The 16,733-nt window shown below is 36.1% G+C and overlaps 1 protein-coding gene across 1 annotated transcript in view; it reads left to right on the forward strand.

Moving 5' to 3' along the window:
• The window catches only part of SUGT1 (SGT1 homolog, MIS12 kinetochore complex assembly cochaperone), a 37,439-nt gene that overhangs the window by 7,927 nt on the left and 12,779 nt on the right, over positions 1-16,733 (forward strand). The window contains exons 5-10 of the mRNA XM_006215567.4: positions 174-244; positions 2,606-2,659; positions 3,056-3,072; positions 3,856-3,890; positions 5,632-5,728; positions 7,035-7,142. Of these exons, the coding sequence (XP_006215629.2) occupies positions 174-244; positions 2,606-2,659; positions 3,056-3,072; positions 3,856-3,890; positions 5,632-5,728; positions 7,035-7,142 (382 nt within the window). The remainder of the gene's footprint in view (positions 1-173; positions 245-2,605; positions 2,660-3,055; positions 3,073-3,855; positions 3,891-5,631; positions 5,729-7,034; positions 7,143-16,733) is intronic.

Raw genomic sequence — 16,733 nt, forward strand, 5'->3', positions numbered from 1 at the left:
TATACTAGATGTTACAGTTTAACATCTGTAGAGACTCTCTTGGCTTATTAACATATACTTAAATTCTTTTTTGTAACAGTAGAGAGTACTAGATTTTTTTTTTTATTTAGAAAGAAGGTTGTTTTTCATGATCTCATGTGTGTGTGGTATTTGTTTTTAATATGCTCATGCAGGATATGTGAATACCATGAAAAAAACTATGCTGCTGCTCTAGAAACTTTTACAGAAGGACAGAAATTAGATGGTAAGTACTGGAGTTATCTGTTAGTAAACTAATCTGTTATATTTGTATGTCTTAAGTATCATAGCTGAATTTTGTTAGCATAATCTCAAGTTAATTACAGAATCTCAACACCTTTTTTTCCTCCTCTTAATAACATTTTGTATTGATTGCACAATTTGAGTTTACTTAAAAATTGATTAAATTGGCCTTTCCTTAGCATTTAAACTTTATCATTAGAAGCAAAAAACTGTGTAATACTTAGTGTGCTCCAAGTACTTAGGGTGGCTTTATTTTTTTCTAATGGACAAGTGAGAGTTTAACTTGCTCTTACATTCAGAAGTCTGTTTAAGTTATTACTCAGATTGCTTACAACACAGATTTTTATTGGGACATGAAGTGTAAGTCTGGGTAAAGTATGATAGGGTATAGAAGAAACATGGAGCTTTGAGAGTATTGTGAGTTTCTAGTATCTTTTTGAGAGAAACATGAAAATTATCACAGCAGTATGGATGTCTCTGTGCAGTATATAGAAATTGTAAGAGCTGAGTATCAAAAAATCTGCAAAATACTAAAAGGTTGTAAGTAATCTCTGGTAATTATAGACTATATAATCATTTTATCTTCATCTTATGATAGAATGTTACCACAGTTCCCTAAAGCAGTGGGAATGCTTTTGCTCCATGGGGGACATTTCGCAGTGTCTGCAGAGATTTTGGATGATCATGATTGGTGGGGAGAGGGGGGATGTACTACTGACATCTAGTGAGTAGAGGCCAGGGATGCTTGCAGTGCACAGGACCGTCCCCTACAACAAGGAAGTGTCTGGTCCAAAATGTCAGTAGTGCTGAGGTTGAGAAGCCCTCATACCAAAAGTATTGTATGACTGTATTTTAAAATATATACTGCTTTGAATATTTGCTTTTCTGCTGTGTGCTTACTTGAGAAAGGGTGACAAACCCAGCTTTGCAAATGGAACCTGCAAATTAGGAAAGAAGAGACCTAGGCCATAGGAGTTATTCTCAGACTTGGTTATCCCAAGTGTGGTATGTAAGTTATGTGGCTATTCAGTTTCTAAGCCAGCATGTCTATACTTCATGCAAATTCTGAAGAGTCCAGTTATCGAGAGCCTTGATACATATTTAAAAACCCTGATGAGACATGAGTCATTTTATCTTAGATTTCTGAGCCCTTTTTCCTATCTTTTTAGAGCAACAGAAAGTTCCCTGCCTAAATTCCTTCTTTGAGTAATATTTTATTATAATGCCATTGACTTTTATCCTAGAATTGTTTCAGAGGTAACCTCAGAAGAGGGGTGTCTGCTCTTTGGTAAAATTGCTGATGAGGATATTTAATTTAAAGTCAGATTTGTTTTTTAATTCCAAGAGAAACTTACATTAAACTCTTCAGCTTCCATTTTGACAGGGTTAAAAATTTATAATTCAGAATATTACTTTTTTTTTTCCCTTTGTATAATAGGAAGCTTGGTTTAAGATTTTGATATAATTGTTCTCCATTAGAATGAATGTGTGTATCAAGGCCTATATAGTTGAGTTTTGTTTGTAAATTAATGAATTAGAAAATTTCATTTTAAGAAAGTCTAAATTTCTATACATCTTTAAAAAAATAATGTTACCTGAAGTTAGCTTGAATTAGTAAACTTTTATTTAGATCACTTTTAATCATTTTTCTTAGCGTTGTATTAGACCTTTCGACTGTGTAGGTAATTGTCAATGTTTTGAGTCTTCAGAAATGAGTAATTTGCTTATGTACATGTTTACATTGCTATCTGTAAATACATAGTTCACCATCTGTAGTGTCAAACTTGGAGATACGACAAAATTCTGCAAAGTGTAAAGATGCTTCTTGATATTGGTATTGAAAGGCATGGTAACAAGTAAAGCCGCTGGGAAAATAGTAGGCAGGATGGGTTGCTCATTGGAGAGCAGGCAGGTAGCTTCTGGGCCTCAACCCAGTTGCTGATTACCAGGCCTCGACCCCACCCTAGCTGATGGTGTACTGGGAGTCTGATTCAGGTCTGATTTTGTTGTGCAAGAGGAAGCCCTTTTAAAAGTAGAGGAGTGAGGGAAAATGTAGACTGTCTGTATCTGGGAACCAGTAAGATTGACTGTGGTTAAAACTGATTTTTAAAAAATCAGAATGCTTCATGATGAACGATTAAGTAGTAAACCTAATATTATTAATAGCTGTAACAGTAGGATTGCTATAAGATCTGTTAGGACAGGTATTTTTGTCTGTCTAGTTCACTGCTGAATTCCCAGTGCCTAAAACAATGTTTGGAACATAGTAGGTATTCAGTAATTATTTGTTGAGTGAATATGTTGGGTTGTGCGGTTGAGGGACGTTACAGTCTGTTCTTTCTAGGTGCAGATGCTGATTTCGTTGTCTGGATAAAAAGGTGTCAAGAAGCTCAGGATGGTAAGTATGCAAGTTTCCCATGGTCTTTCCATTTAAAAAGAAGTAGTATTTGACTTTTTTTGATTTAAACTAATTTGTTTTGAACTTTATACCTTATAATTTAAGTAATGCATGTTCCCTTAGATTGAGATTTCCAAAGGTGTTTTGATTTTTGCCTAGTTGGTATGTTGAAAGGGAGTTTTGGGTGGATTTGTTTTACAATGGTATTACCGGTAAGAAATTACTAAGGTGTCTAAAGTGACTCCAGGATGCAGAGTTAAACTACTTTCTTTTAATAGGTGTATATGGAGAATTGGTTTGTTTAATCAGTATGTTTGTGCCATAGAAGTCATGTATATAGCTTTGCCTGTACATATACTGTTATCTGAAAATGTTTCCTTTTTATGTTTTTAATAGGATCACAGTCCGAGGTGGTAAGTCCGAAGTTTTTATCCTTTGTTTTAACTTAATTATATTATTACTGAATATATTTGAGACAGGACTCAGAATGAGCCTTTTCTCAGTTCGTTATCTCTCTAGGGCAGTTTTACTTCTATTTTTCCTCGAAATGCCATCTCTTTCCTTTCATTTAGGGGTATCTTAGAGGCCACCAGTGACCCAGGGCAAATTCTTTAGATTTATAGTCTTAACTGGCACACCTATAGTTTAGAGAAGCATAGATTGGTTGAGAGTCACTTCGTTTTCTCATCGGGCAGTGGGCAATGTTTGTTGCAGAAAGGCCATAAGCAGAGTAAGAGAGTTGTATCAGGAAGACACCATGGAAATATTCCCTCGTATGTTGTTCGAGAGCAGTCTGATGCCATTGTTAACGGCTATACTGCATTCTTAAAAATGGTTTTTTAAATGTTAGTTATTTTCGGTTTAGAGAGTTACAGAATCTTGAAACAGAACATTTTATGTGTAACCTTTTCCAGTCATATCTTCAGGAAATTTTCTGTGTTTTTATGCTTTTGTTTTAAAAGAAAAACCTTTTTGAAATTGAAACTCAAACATTTTTAAATGCTGACTATTCTAATTTTTGTGAAGATATGTATTATTTAATAATTATGGATGACATGCTTTGTAGAAAGTTTTCATGTAGTTATTTCATATCAAAGTAACCATAGCACTGGGTAAATTAATACTGCATGCATTTTTAACATATAGTTACTAAACTAACTTGTAAAAATCTTTCTATTTCAACTTGTCAAAATCAGTCTTCTTCCCAGAGGACGCATCAGTCAAAAGTCAAGTAAGTGTTTCTTTTTCATTATGCCTAGTAAATACGCCTCAAGGGAAAAAACTTTGTCATTTAATAGTAAGCAGGTCCTTACTTGTGATTTAAGTATTTCTTAGCTTTTAAAAAAATGTTATAGCCTTGAAAAACTAATTATAAGGCCATTTACTGATTTAGATTAGAGATCATATTAAGGTTAAAATAAATCACTTGCCATCTAAAACTTGTTTCACCTTTTTCCATATTGTGTCACCTTTCCATGTATTAAGGAAAGCCTTTTCCATTTAAGTTGTTGTTAGTACATAGGTAAATAAATTAGTAGTAAACTTGATAGAATTGTAAGTCTACCTGCCTTTTATAGTTGGAGTAAATTTTTCATAGAATAATTCTGCATGAGTTGAAAGTCACTTGCTGAGGGCAGCATTTACAATCATGAATAAATATTTAGCAAGTATTTGATTTTATTTATAGTTGTACATTAGCCATTGTATTCCTGGGACTATAACAGAAAGAAAAAGCATTGATCTTGAACTTTGCATCCTCACTGAATTTCAAAGGGAAACTGTGAGACTCTTAAAGATGAGATGCTTTTGACATAATTACCTAAAGTGGCTTGGAAATGTTAAAACAATTTATTCATGTTCTTCCTGGGGAGATACAGGATAACTCTCCAAGTAACTAGCTACTTTAGTTTGGTGGCAGGGATAGAACACATAAACTTAAATAATAATTAGGGTGTTGGAGCATAAAATAATCCAACATTGATTTAATAAGCATTCCCTGTATCAGGCACTGTGCTTAGTCCTGGCAATGTAATAGTTGCAGTATAGATACATAGATCTGCTGTCATGGAGTTTATAATCTGGTCTAATTTGAAAGTGAGGATTCCTACATTTTTAGAGCTTTTAGAGGGAAAGATACACATAATTAGAATATCTAGCCACACTAATCTTTCCACATACTTTGAGACTGAAAGAAGACGCTATTCAATGTTGTGTCTGGCAGAATGAGTTCAGTTATTTTAATTTTTGCTCACTTACTTCTGCTCCCTGTGCGCAGGGCTGTTTACCCCCCAGTTTCAGTAAAGAGATCCTGGAGTGTGGGGTCAGAGAAGTGTAACAACACCTGCTCCTGACTTGCCGATTGCTTCGCCCTTCTAAGCTTACACTGTTTTCATTTGTAAAATAGGGATAGAAGTTTTACTTCTCAGCATTAGGTTGAAATGAGAGTGTAAAGCTACTGATGGTGTATTGGAGCTGTTAACCTGTTGAGAATAAATTTTACCTTTTAAAAAATTTTTTTCTTTTTTTTAAATCTTTTTTGGGGGGGTTAACTAGGTTTATTGATTGATTGGTTGGGGTTTTTTTTTCTAATGGTGGTGCTGGGAATTGAAACTAGGACCTTAAGCATGCATGTTAAGCATACACTCTACCACTGAGCTATATATATCCTCCCTCAAATTTTATCTTTAATGTCAGCTTAAGCACAGCAGTGTTAGAGATATGTCAGAACCTAGAAAATCATGTAAGTATTTAAATCCACTGGAGGGATTTGGGGCATTTGCCTTTTGTCTTCCATTAGTACGGATCGTGAAATTAGTTACATCAGATTGTTTCTGAGAATCAGCAGCTGCTCTACTATTTTGTTCCTCAAGGTGGAGCTCTTGTTGTTCATCAGATTATTGTTTTTATCTTGACAAAACAAAGAAGCAACAACTTGAAGAAAATTAGTTCTAAGTTTTCTTTTTCTTTAATAGGTATGACTGGTATCAAACAGAATCTCAAGTAATCATTACACTTATGATCAAGAATGTTCAGAAGAATGATGTAAATGTGGAATTTTCAGAAAAAGAGGTCATTACAGTTTTGAATTATTTTTTGTTAAGATTAAATACTTTTATTTGTAAATATAAATATATGTTGCAGATAATCTATAGCAGCCTATCAGTTATATATCATGTTTTCCTGAGAAAATGTGGAAAATGCTGATGAAAATCTAAAGCATTGCTTTTTAATTTGAATCATTTTAAGTTTTGAGACAAGGATATGTATCCTGCAGGCTATAGCTAAATATGCATTGTGTCCTTTTTTTTTTTAATTTGGAATTCAAAGCAGAACTTGGTTGATAGATATAAAAGATAATTAGTAAGATATGTGATTTGGTTACATTTGTGTGGTAACCTCATGAAAAAAGTCTACTTACATGTTGTAACTTACACATCTTAGAATTTGCTAACCATATTAAATAAGTATGTTTTTTTTTTGGATTAAGGGCTTTAGTACATTTTATTCATGTGAATTTCACTTTGAGGAGAAAAATATTGAAATTCTATCACAAATGCTGGCATTAGACTTTAAATTTGGTTTATTGTTCAGTTTACTGCTGATGATACATTTAAAAGATGAAAAATCAGTAGATGTAAGATAAAAATAAGCTACAGAACTTTAAATAAAAAGAACGTCATATGGCTGTAAATTAATTAGTACCATTCAACTCAAACATCAAAGAAAAAATGGAAATGGGAAATATTTTTAAAAGTATAATGATGATGATACAGCTCAGTAAAATTTGATTGATACAGTTGTTTAGAAGGAAATTTTAAGATTTTAACGTATATATGACCATTCAAGAAAGCTTGGAGTCAAATTTTTTAGTACTTTATATGAGGAAGATAGAAGAAAGAATAGCGATTTAAACCAAAAGTAGACATATGATAGGAAATTATAAAAGTAAGAACAGAAATCAGTGAAATAAGAAGAGTATGACTTTTAGTAACTTGATTTCTTAGCACGTAGTAGGAAGCCTGGTGATAGATGTTTAAGCGAGTTTGTGGTAAAACCAGATGCTTTACACATGAATTCTTTTTTTACATACTGTATCATTTTGCTGTTGTACTTTTTTGAGTTTCCTTAAGATTTAAATCTTAAATATGTGTTATGAAAAATACACCGTTCTGCTATTTAATTATGTATATGAGAATTCATGTGAAGGATACCAAATTTTTTTAAAAGGATCATTTTGAGATTCTTAAGTCTGATATTCCATGTTATGTTTTAAAAATAATCAGCAGATTGAAGTTCTGTAATAAGATTCAGTTCAAGTGTTCTACCCTTCGTTAAATAAATTTTTAAGAAGTGCTGCTAATTTTGTGTTCATTAGTTGTCTGCTGTGGTGAAACTTCCTTCTGGAGAGGATTACAATCTGAAGCTGACACTTCTTCATCCTGTGATACCGGAACAGAGCACATTTAAAGTGCTTTCAACAAAGGTAAAACAATGGAAAAGGACTGTCAGTAGTAATCTTTTCAAAATATAGAAAGCTTGGTCAACTAATTATCCCTGTGATTATAAGCTTAATAGATCCTTTCAGCCACATATCTTTAAATAAGAGCAGTGATTTTTGGATAATAGTTTTTCCACCTCTTCAAATTCTAGGACAAAGGAGTATAAGAATCTGCTTAACCTCAGCAGAGTTTGTATGCTTATTAAGATAGGTGTAATACTTCTCAGTAAAGAGATTTTCACAGAAGATGTAATGATCAGCGTCTTTTTTAACGTTTGATGACAGCGTCTCATGACTTGAACTTGTCAGTTTGACCTGTGTTGATGTACAAATACTCCTCTTATACTTCCTTATGCAGTAAAAATACGAACTGCTGAATCTGTTCTTCTGTTTTTTAGTTAAGCTGAATTTTAGATTACTTTGTTATGGGAGGGTTAATGAATAATGTAAATTACAGTTTGAGTAACTATAACTTTTAGATTTTATATTTTCAAAAAGAAGTAAAACATGCAATAGAATTAAAAATCAGGGAATATATCACCTACCAATCAAAAGATGTAGTAGGAGTAGGTAGAAGTGTAATTTGGTAGGAAAAATGCTGAACTGAAAATCAGAAAAATCTGACTGGTTCTTTGCTTGCCCTGTGAATTTAGACTAGTCACACATGATTTATAGGACAAAATTGTCAAAAATGAAATGGACTGTGAGCTCTGAAGTCCTTTCATCTGTAAGAATGTATGATGAATACAATGAGTTATCTTAAAAAAGAATGATATAAATAGATTTTTTTCCCCATTACTACACCTTTTTTTTTAACATTTTTTATTGATTTATAATCATTTTACAATGTTGTGTCAATACTACACCTTTTTTATACGCATTCCCTACGACATAGTATGTTATTTAACTATAGAGTCTAATTGTGTGAATTTTCCTATCATAGAATCAGGGTTGGCTTGTGTCCTGAAGTGTGGTAGCTGGACCCGCAGGTAGAAGGGGACATCTGCAGAGGGGAGAGCAGGAAGTACAAAGGAAAGAAGCAGTAGCTTCTGCATCGAGCTAAAAATGGTCCATCCATTTATCTATTTGAAGAGTACAGAGTACAAAACTATTTACTTAGGAGGCAGAGATAGGAAACAGTTGCTTGGACAATAGGAATTGAGAAAAAGGATAATTTTTAGGAATATTTTAGTCTTACTGGCCCCATCCACACAGTGTAGTTTGTTTAATAAAATAATACTGGGTAAAGTAATCAAGAACAAAACTATAGCCAGATTTTAGAGGGAATCAAGTCAGAAAATTATGAGTTTGGCATCTTTCTAGTTAATGCCTGTCTTTTGGAAGTAATTTAAATGTAAACTGATTTGCGTGAATAGGTGGCGAATAACTTTAAAACCAGTGTTACTGAGCCACCTCGTATAATGGAAGAAGAGTGTGTTTGGTGAACACACAGTTCTGTGTGGCTAGAATCGAGGATGAAACTAAGCATTGTCATACCTTGCTCTTCATCCTCCTTTGAATTTTGTGAGTGCTTGTTGATTCTGACCATTCCCCAGCCCTTCTTACTGTATTCCCAATTTGCCTTTTTTGCCCCTTTCTCCTTTTTTAAATGCTACATAACCACTTTCCTTCCCTGTATAGTAGTTTGTTTATATATGTTTTATTTCCCTCGCTTTTAGTAAGTCTTTTGAGGATAGGAAGCATGTCATATTTGTGTCTCTCTATGTGCTCCAGGCAGGGTTGCTGGATAAAGTACAGGATGCCCAGTTAACTTTAAAAGCGGTGAATAATTTTCAAGTATGAATAGTTTCCATTTGTTCAATTTGTCAACCCTAGCACTGTGCACTGTGTGTAGTGAATTGGTGCTGAGTGATTGTTCAGAGAATGGATTTAAATTGAATTCTGATACCAGCCTTCTGAAGCTGGTAGAGTGTTAATATTTTCATTCTTAGTTTTACAAGTAAAAAGAAGCTGAGGCTTATGGACTTTTAAGTGGTTTCCCCAAGTTCACAAGTTACTAAATTGTTCAGCCTGGCCCAAAAGGAATACATTTACTTCCATAAAGCAGAACTTTACTTAAATATTCTTTGTGTGGGTTTTTCTAAGTTCTGGATTAAAGAATTTAGATTCGAAGGATGTATTCCTGGAGAATGATTATTTTTCTTGTCCTAACCCAAAGTAATACATATTACTTTGTTAAACTACCAGTTTTTAAGCTGTGTTTTACAGGAAACAAATGGAAAGAATTGTACTTAATTATATCTTAAGGGAAATGTGAAAGTTTTGAATCCTTTTTTGGTACAGCAGAGGGAGACAGTGTTAGAATACTGAAAATAAAATCTTTCTCTGAGTCACTGAGGCTTATTTAGTAATGCCGCTAAAAGGGAGAAATAGTAATTTGCTTTTCATATGTATGCAGGTGTCTTGAATCATTTATGTGGATTGAAAAAAGAGTGCCTTTTGCTAGAAAATCTACTTGAAATGTGAGAGTCTATAAAATCTGTGGTTTAAAAGGGCTGTTTCTTTGCTTTTTGAGAATCCTGTTTTCTTCCCCACCTTCAAGGTTGAACGAATGTTGCATATTTACATATAACCATTGGTTAAATGTTACTAATTCAAGTGAAATATAGTTTCCAATGAAAATAGAGATAAGACCCTTAAATTATAGAAACAGCATTTCTTAACTAAATATTTCACAATGTAATACCTGTTTTTCCTGGTCAGAATTCATGTTGTTGTTGTTGTTGTTGTTGTTTTAATTGGGTTATAGTCGGTTTACAATGTTGTGTCAATTTCCAGCGTAGAGCGCAATTTTTTCAGTTATACTGGTCAGAATTCATGTTTTTCCAGTAACTGTGATACTTCTATCTTCTACTGAATACTAACTTTCGTATCTGCATATTAATCCATTTTCTTTATTAAGAAACTGTAATGTTTCTTTTGTTACATGTTGTTAATTTCATGACAATATTTTCTCATCACAGTCACAGAATTATAACTTCAGTAACAATTATGTTGTTGAATATTCATTTTAAAGATTAATATTCACTCCCTCTAAGAAAAAAATTAGAATTCTCAAAATCCTTTGGAGTAAATTTACCCTTATGGAAATACTATGTTCCTGTTTTAAGTTGAAGTAATTTTTCTGTATTACATCAATATAAAATGTGAAGACTTTTAACTGGAATTGTGGGAAATAAAAATATGTGTCTTAGAGACAAATAGCTCCCTTCTCCCTTCTTAACCCACTAAAATTCAAGAATTTCAGAGAGAATTTCTTTTCTTAATATTCATAGAAGAATCCTAGTTATAACATAATGGGGTTGGAGGTGTCTGGGCAGGATGCTTCGACTTTTGTAAACACACAGATGTTGGGGAGGGGTTTGGATTATTGGTTTGTTATTTTTTTTGATATGGGGTGGTGGTAATAGTTTTTTGTTTTTTTTTAAATAACTGACTAGTTGCTGATATTCACAGATTGTAAGTCTTGGAGTGTATTCTTGCCTCCTTTTCTGTTACGTATATTCATATTTTTCGAAAGAAAAGGATTTTACTGTCCATGCTATCTGTACCTGTCTTGTTAGACTTAGCCATGCATTATGGATATTTTTTCATGCCCTTAAATGTTTTATAGCAAATATCTCATCACATACATTTACTGTAGCTTGTTTAGCCAGTGCCGTATTGTTTGACCTTTGGAAAGTTGTAGTAACTGTTTTGATTGCTGTGTGTTATCCCATGTAATCCTCACGTTTATAGCATGGTGTAGGTATTGTTATTACCTTTTTACAGATATGGAAACTGAACCCATAGATGTGAAATAATTTGCTCAGATTTTTTAGCTAATTGTAATAATGATGAAGATACTGTATTTTTTTCATGCATGGTTTCATTTTATCCTCATAACCCTAAGAGAGGTAGCCCTTCCCTCTTAATCCCATTTCACAGGAGAAACTGAAGCTCAGTGAGATTAGTCATACATCCAACAAGTGACACCCGTTTGTGACTCTTTTCTTTCTGAAATTACACAACTGATTGTTTTTGACTTGTTCTCAGCCTCTACTTATTTCTGAGGTTATAAAATGAGTAAAACTTCTAGCAGTAAAAGACCCTTCCAGCAAGTTATTCTTTCTTGGTTCTGTCATCTCTAAAATATGGATGCTTTTCTTCTCTTAAAGGGTTTTTCTGTTAAGTGAGAGGATATATATGAAGCACTTAGTACATAGGGTATGTAATAAGTACTCAATACATTTCATTTCTATTTCTTTTTTTTTACATTTTTTATCGAGTAATAGTCATTTTACAATGTTGTGTCAAATTCTAGTGTAGAGCACAATTTTTCAGTTATACATGAACATATATATATTCATTGTCACATTTTTTTTCATTATGAGCTACCACAAGATCTTGTATATATTTCCCCGTGCTATGCAGTATAATCTTGTTTATCTATTCTACAATTTTAAAATCCCAGTTTGTCCCTTCCCACCCTTCGCCCCCTTGGCAACCACAAGTTTGTATTCTACGTCTATGAGTCTGTTTCTGTTTTGTATTTCTGTTTTGTATTTCTGTTTTGTTTTTTTAGATTCCTCATATGAGCGATCTCATGGTATTTTTCTTTCTCTTTCTGGCTTACTTCACTTAGAATGACATTCTCCAGGAACATCCATGTTGCTGCAAATGACATTATGTTGTCAGTTTTTGTGGCTGAATAGTATTCCATTGTATAAATATATCACATCTTCTTTATTCAGTCATTTGTTGATGGACATTTAGGCTGTTTCCATCTCTTGGCTATTGTAAATAGTGCTGCTATGAACATTGGGATGCAGGTGTCATTTTGAAGTAGGGTTCCTTCTGGATTTATGCCCAGGAGCTGGATTCCTGGGTCATATGGTAAGTCTATTCCTAGTCTTTTGATGAATCTCCATACTGTTTTCCACAGTGGCTTTCCTTGCTTCCCTCTCCCACTCTTAATGATTTAGATGTCTCCTTTTACAATTTTGTATTTATTCTTTTTGTAATTCATGGCAGTTATCTCCTTTCCAGTTACGAGTTTCTCATTTTTGTAGCATCCTGCTTCTTTTCAATTTAGAGTAGACCTGTCAATATTTCTTTTAGCATGGGTTTAGTGTTGCTAAACTCTTTTAGTTTTTGCTTGTCTGTGAAGATCTTTATCTCTCCTTCTATTCTAAAGGATAGCCTTGCTAGATAGAGTATCCTAGGCTGCATCTTTTTTTCATTCAGGACTTTGAATATATCTTACTTCTCCCTTCTGGCCTGTAGTGTTTGTGTAGAGAAATCAGCTGAGAGCCTTTATGGGGGTTCCCTTGTAACTTACTCTTTGTTGTTCTCTTGTTGCCTTTAGGATTATTTATCCTTGACTCTGGCCATCTTGATTATGATATGTCTTGGTGTGGGTCTGTTTGGGTTCTTCCTATTTGGGACCCTCTGAGCTTCCTGTACTTGGATATCTATTTCCTTTAGGTTTGGGAAGTTTTCAGTCATGATTTCTTCCAATACCTTTTTAATCCCCTTTGTTCTTTCTTCCCCTTCTGGAACCCCTATTATGCGAAGATTGGCATTCTTTATATTATCCCATAGGTCCCTTATATTGTTTTCATTGTTTTCACTTGTTTTTCTCTCAGCTGTTCTGATTGGGTGCTTTCTGTTGTCCTGTCTTCTAGGTCACTTATTCGTTCCTCTGCATTATCTAGCCTGCTTTGTACAGCCTTTAGGTCAGATCTCATCTCAGCAAATGAGTTTACTAATTCTACTTGGTTCTTCTTTATAGCTTCTATTTCGTTTTTGACATATTTTATGTCTCTAAACACTATTTCTTTTAGTTCCTTCAGTGCTTTGATCACTCCTTTTTTGAAATCTTGATCTAGTAGGCCATCAATGTCTATTTCCTTGATTGTGCTTTCAGGGGATTTCTCTTGATCTTTTAATTGGGAGTGGTTCCTCTGCTTCTTCATGTTTCTCATATCTCTCTGGCACTGTTGCTTAAGGAGTATCAGTTATCTAGTTCTCCTGGAGACGGTGTGCGCTTAATGATTTTATCGAGAGTTCTTTTTGTCTTCGCCCTGTTCCGGGAACTCAGCTTGCTGTTTCCAGAGGCCCCGTGTTGGTGCCCTCGTCTGTGTTGCTCCCAGTGGTTGTCAGCTAGCAGATTCGCGCCCCCTCCCAACACTGGGTCAGGTGCTGAGCTCTCACCCGGTGGGCAGGTGGATCACTCCCCCTCCCAATGCTGCAGTCAGATGCTGCGCTCTGGTGAGGCAGGTGGGCGGATTGTGCCCTCTCCCAGCATTGTGGTCAGGTGCTGCCTTCCTGTCAGGAAGGCAGTTGGCCACCCGCCCTCTTGCAGCGCTGGTTGCTCAGCTGCTCTCTGCCGCTGCTCACTCTGCCTCGGGTTGATGCTCCGAAGGTGGTCTTGGGGAATGCTGTGGAACAGCCCCGCCCCTACTCCGTGCCAAATCTCAGCTCCTTGTTTGTCTTGGCGGCATGAGTTCTCTGAGGTGCCAGGGCAGAAAGATCCTATCTGCCTGGAGCTGTAAACAAGTCTCAGTCCTGCCTAGGAGGTTGCGGAGCCCTGGGGTGTGGATTCATGTCTCAGTCCCGCCCCCACCTGGGCGCTGCACACAGGGGGAGGTGGTGGCTGTGGCTGTGCCCCGTCTCTCTTCTCGTGAAGAGCACCAGTAATGGTGGTGTGGGTCTGAGGAGACAAAGGCTATGGCGCCCCTCCCCCCAGGGCACACCCAGCCATGTTGCTTTGCTTTTTTCGCAATTTATGGGGGGCTGAGGTGGTTCTGCTCCGTATCCCCTCCCAGTCATGGCACGCAGCACCCTGCAGTCCCCCGGGGCTGCCTCAGTGCAGCCATCCCAGTCCTCCGCCTGGCTCAGGTGGCCCCAGCTGCTGGCTCGCATGTTGGGCTGGGTGTCGCGGAGACCCTTTGTGCCCTTTTAATTCAGTTCTGTTGGTCAAGGGGTGCTCAGGGCAGATCTGAGCCTCGGAGGCTCCCTCTCCGTTCTGCTGGCCTCTCCGTTGGAGAGGGGAGACCCAGCGAATGAGCGCCGGTCCTCCTTTGCTGCTCCCTCCCCGCGGGACTGGTCCCTCACTGTTTTGCTTTTTCTTCTTTCATTTTTCCTTTACTCCTACCAGATTTTTGGCGTCTTTGTCTTTCGAAGAGGGCAATGTTCTGTCGGAGTTCGGCAGGTGCTCTGGTTGGCTGAGTAGGTCCATAGATGTGAGTTTTGATGTATTTGTGGGAGAGGGTGAACTACAGGCGTCCTTCTACTCCTCCATCTTGCTTCTCTCTGTTATTTCTTAATCCTGATTATTTAGATTTTTATTCAGGTTATGAAAGTAATAAATGTATATCATAGAAAATTTGGAAACATATAAGGGAGCTGAGAAAGTAATCACTCAGTCTCATTACCAATGACATTTTGGCATACTTCCTTCCAGATAATTAGATTTCCCAAAACTTAGGTCTGTCACTACAGATGATGTATACTGGAATTTTTTTGTTTATGGGACTGTCTCTTCTGATTGATTTCTTCAAGAAGAATAGAGGTGGTGACCTTATGCACAGGCACAGTGCCTGGCTCAGAGTAGGCACTCAGTAAATGCTTGTACTGAGCTATTAGAACTTTGGAGAAGATTATACAGTTCCTCTTCATTTATGACCATCTTCTGCATTTAAAAAACTATGAAACGATTTGACTGTAAAAAATAAAGATAATAGATGTTCAATCTGGCCTCAAGAAGACTGAATGAGCTATTCTAATATTGGACAAAGGGTTTCAATGCAGCAGTTAGATGTGCAGAGAGCTGAGTGGGAGAATGTTGGGAAAGCTACATTCCAAAGCTGAGGGGACACTTATTTAATGACTGTAGCCTTGAAACAGTTGGGTCTCACGTTTTCCAGGAAAAAATGTTTACTGGTAAACTGCATAGCTCTCTAGTCTCTGGGAAAGATTCCTTCCCCATGGATCTGTCATAGTAAGTGGGCACTTGCTTACCTCTTTTAAGAAGGTGATATATGGGGGCCATGACCCTGTAGGAGTAATGGCTTCTCTTTAAATCCGAAGTTCCTTCCGTTGGAAGAAGTTAAACTCCCTGCTGTGCGCAGGAGACCTTGGAAGTGGATGGTAGCACACATAATGTTGAGAACTGACAATCCAGCACAGCCGGGATTCTTAGTAGTAGTCTGTGAATACTGCTTTGGAATATTACGGCACATTGAAAGCCTTCCCTGTGCATATGAGAGAAGCATTCAAAGTGAAATTTTAAGTTATTTTTGAATAAAATGAAAATAGAATAGCTGATTAATGGTCATAATAAAAATATCTGAAGTTGGACTGGTATAATTCGAGAAGAATCTGTCAGAATCATTTTCAAGTTTTCAATCATTTTTCAATCATTTTCAGCGTGTCTCAGTTGAAACAGGTTGTTAACTTAGAGCTTTGATTTTGGCTTTATAAAGATCTATTTGTTCATAGGTTATAGTGGTTTTCAGTAGATGTGAGAGCTAGTGCGTGCTGCTCTTCAGGTGAAACAAGGCACTTTTTTAGGCGGTGCTTAGCACAGGGATGTGAGGTATGAAGTAGGGTGCCCTGTGGCTGAGGTTAGTTAAGGATGGTGTTGATGTACACACTGTTTGTGAGGTCTGCATTCTAGATGAGGTGAAAGTTAAAGGAGCAAGATGGAGTTTTAAATTCAGCATGAAGTTAATAGTCCTTTTCAGTAACTGTTGCTGTGTCATTGCCAGCTATTACATTTCTGTCTCTTTTTGATAAATATCCTGGCAGTGACAACTTAAAATTACCAGAGTACTCTCAGTTAATACTGTGTATGAGAAAATATTGGTAGTATTCTACTTTATAAAAATTTATCATAGTTCATTTTAGGGAATTCTGGAGATCCTGTTTTTATTTATGTAGAATTTAAGCATGTAAATTATATTAAAAATACTAATCTTTTGCCGCTTTTCCAGTGAGATTTGTTTCATGTTTTGCTTTCATAAAGACTTTTTTTGTTACATTTTTATGCACCTGAAGGAAGTACTCAGACCACAACCCTTCCATGCTGTCACTTCATATCTGACTGAAAATATTGGCAGATTCTGTTAGTGTTTCACTTAAGTATTTTTAAATGCAGATTTTTAAGGATTCTTTCCCTAAATGCAGGTAGTAGAAAGGTTTCCAGTTATTGCCCTTCAGGGTGCCTGAAACCTTTCCTGCTCACAGCCAGGTGAGATCTCTCCTGAGCTTTTTGCCTGTTGAATAACTTTCTCCAGGTATCTCACATACTACTGAATGGTCAAGGACACTTAATATTTTAAAAATCCCTCGCATTCCTGAAGACTACACCTTGTGCACAGTAGGTGTTTAATAATTATAGAATGAATGATTGTAAAAATGTTAACATTACTTTTGTTATCAAACCAGGTTCGTTTACCCAGCACACAGCAAGCCAAACAATGAGGCACCAAGGTTTGCAAAAGAGAAAGGGTTTATTCATGAGGCAACCAAATGAGGAGGCAGGACAACAGATCTCAGATCTGCCTCTGC

The sequence above is a fragment of the Vicugna pacos genome, chromosome 14 (genome assembly GCF_048564905.1).
Source record: "Vicugna pacos chromosome 14, VicPac4, whole genome shotgun sequence".
Classification (NCBI taxonomy): Eukaryota; Metazoa; Chordata; class Mammalia; order Artiodactyla; family Camelidae; genus Vicugna; species Vicugna pacos.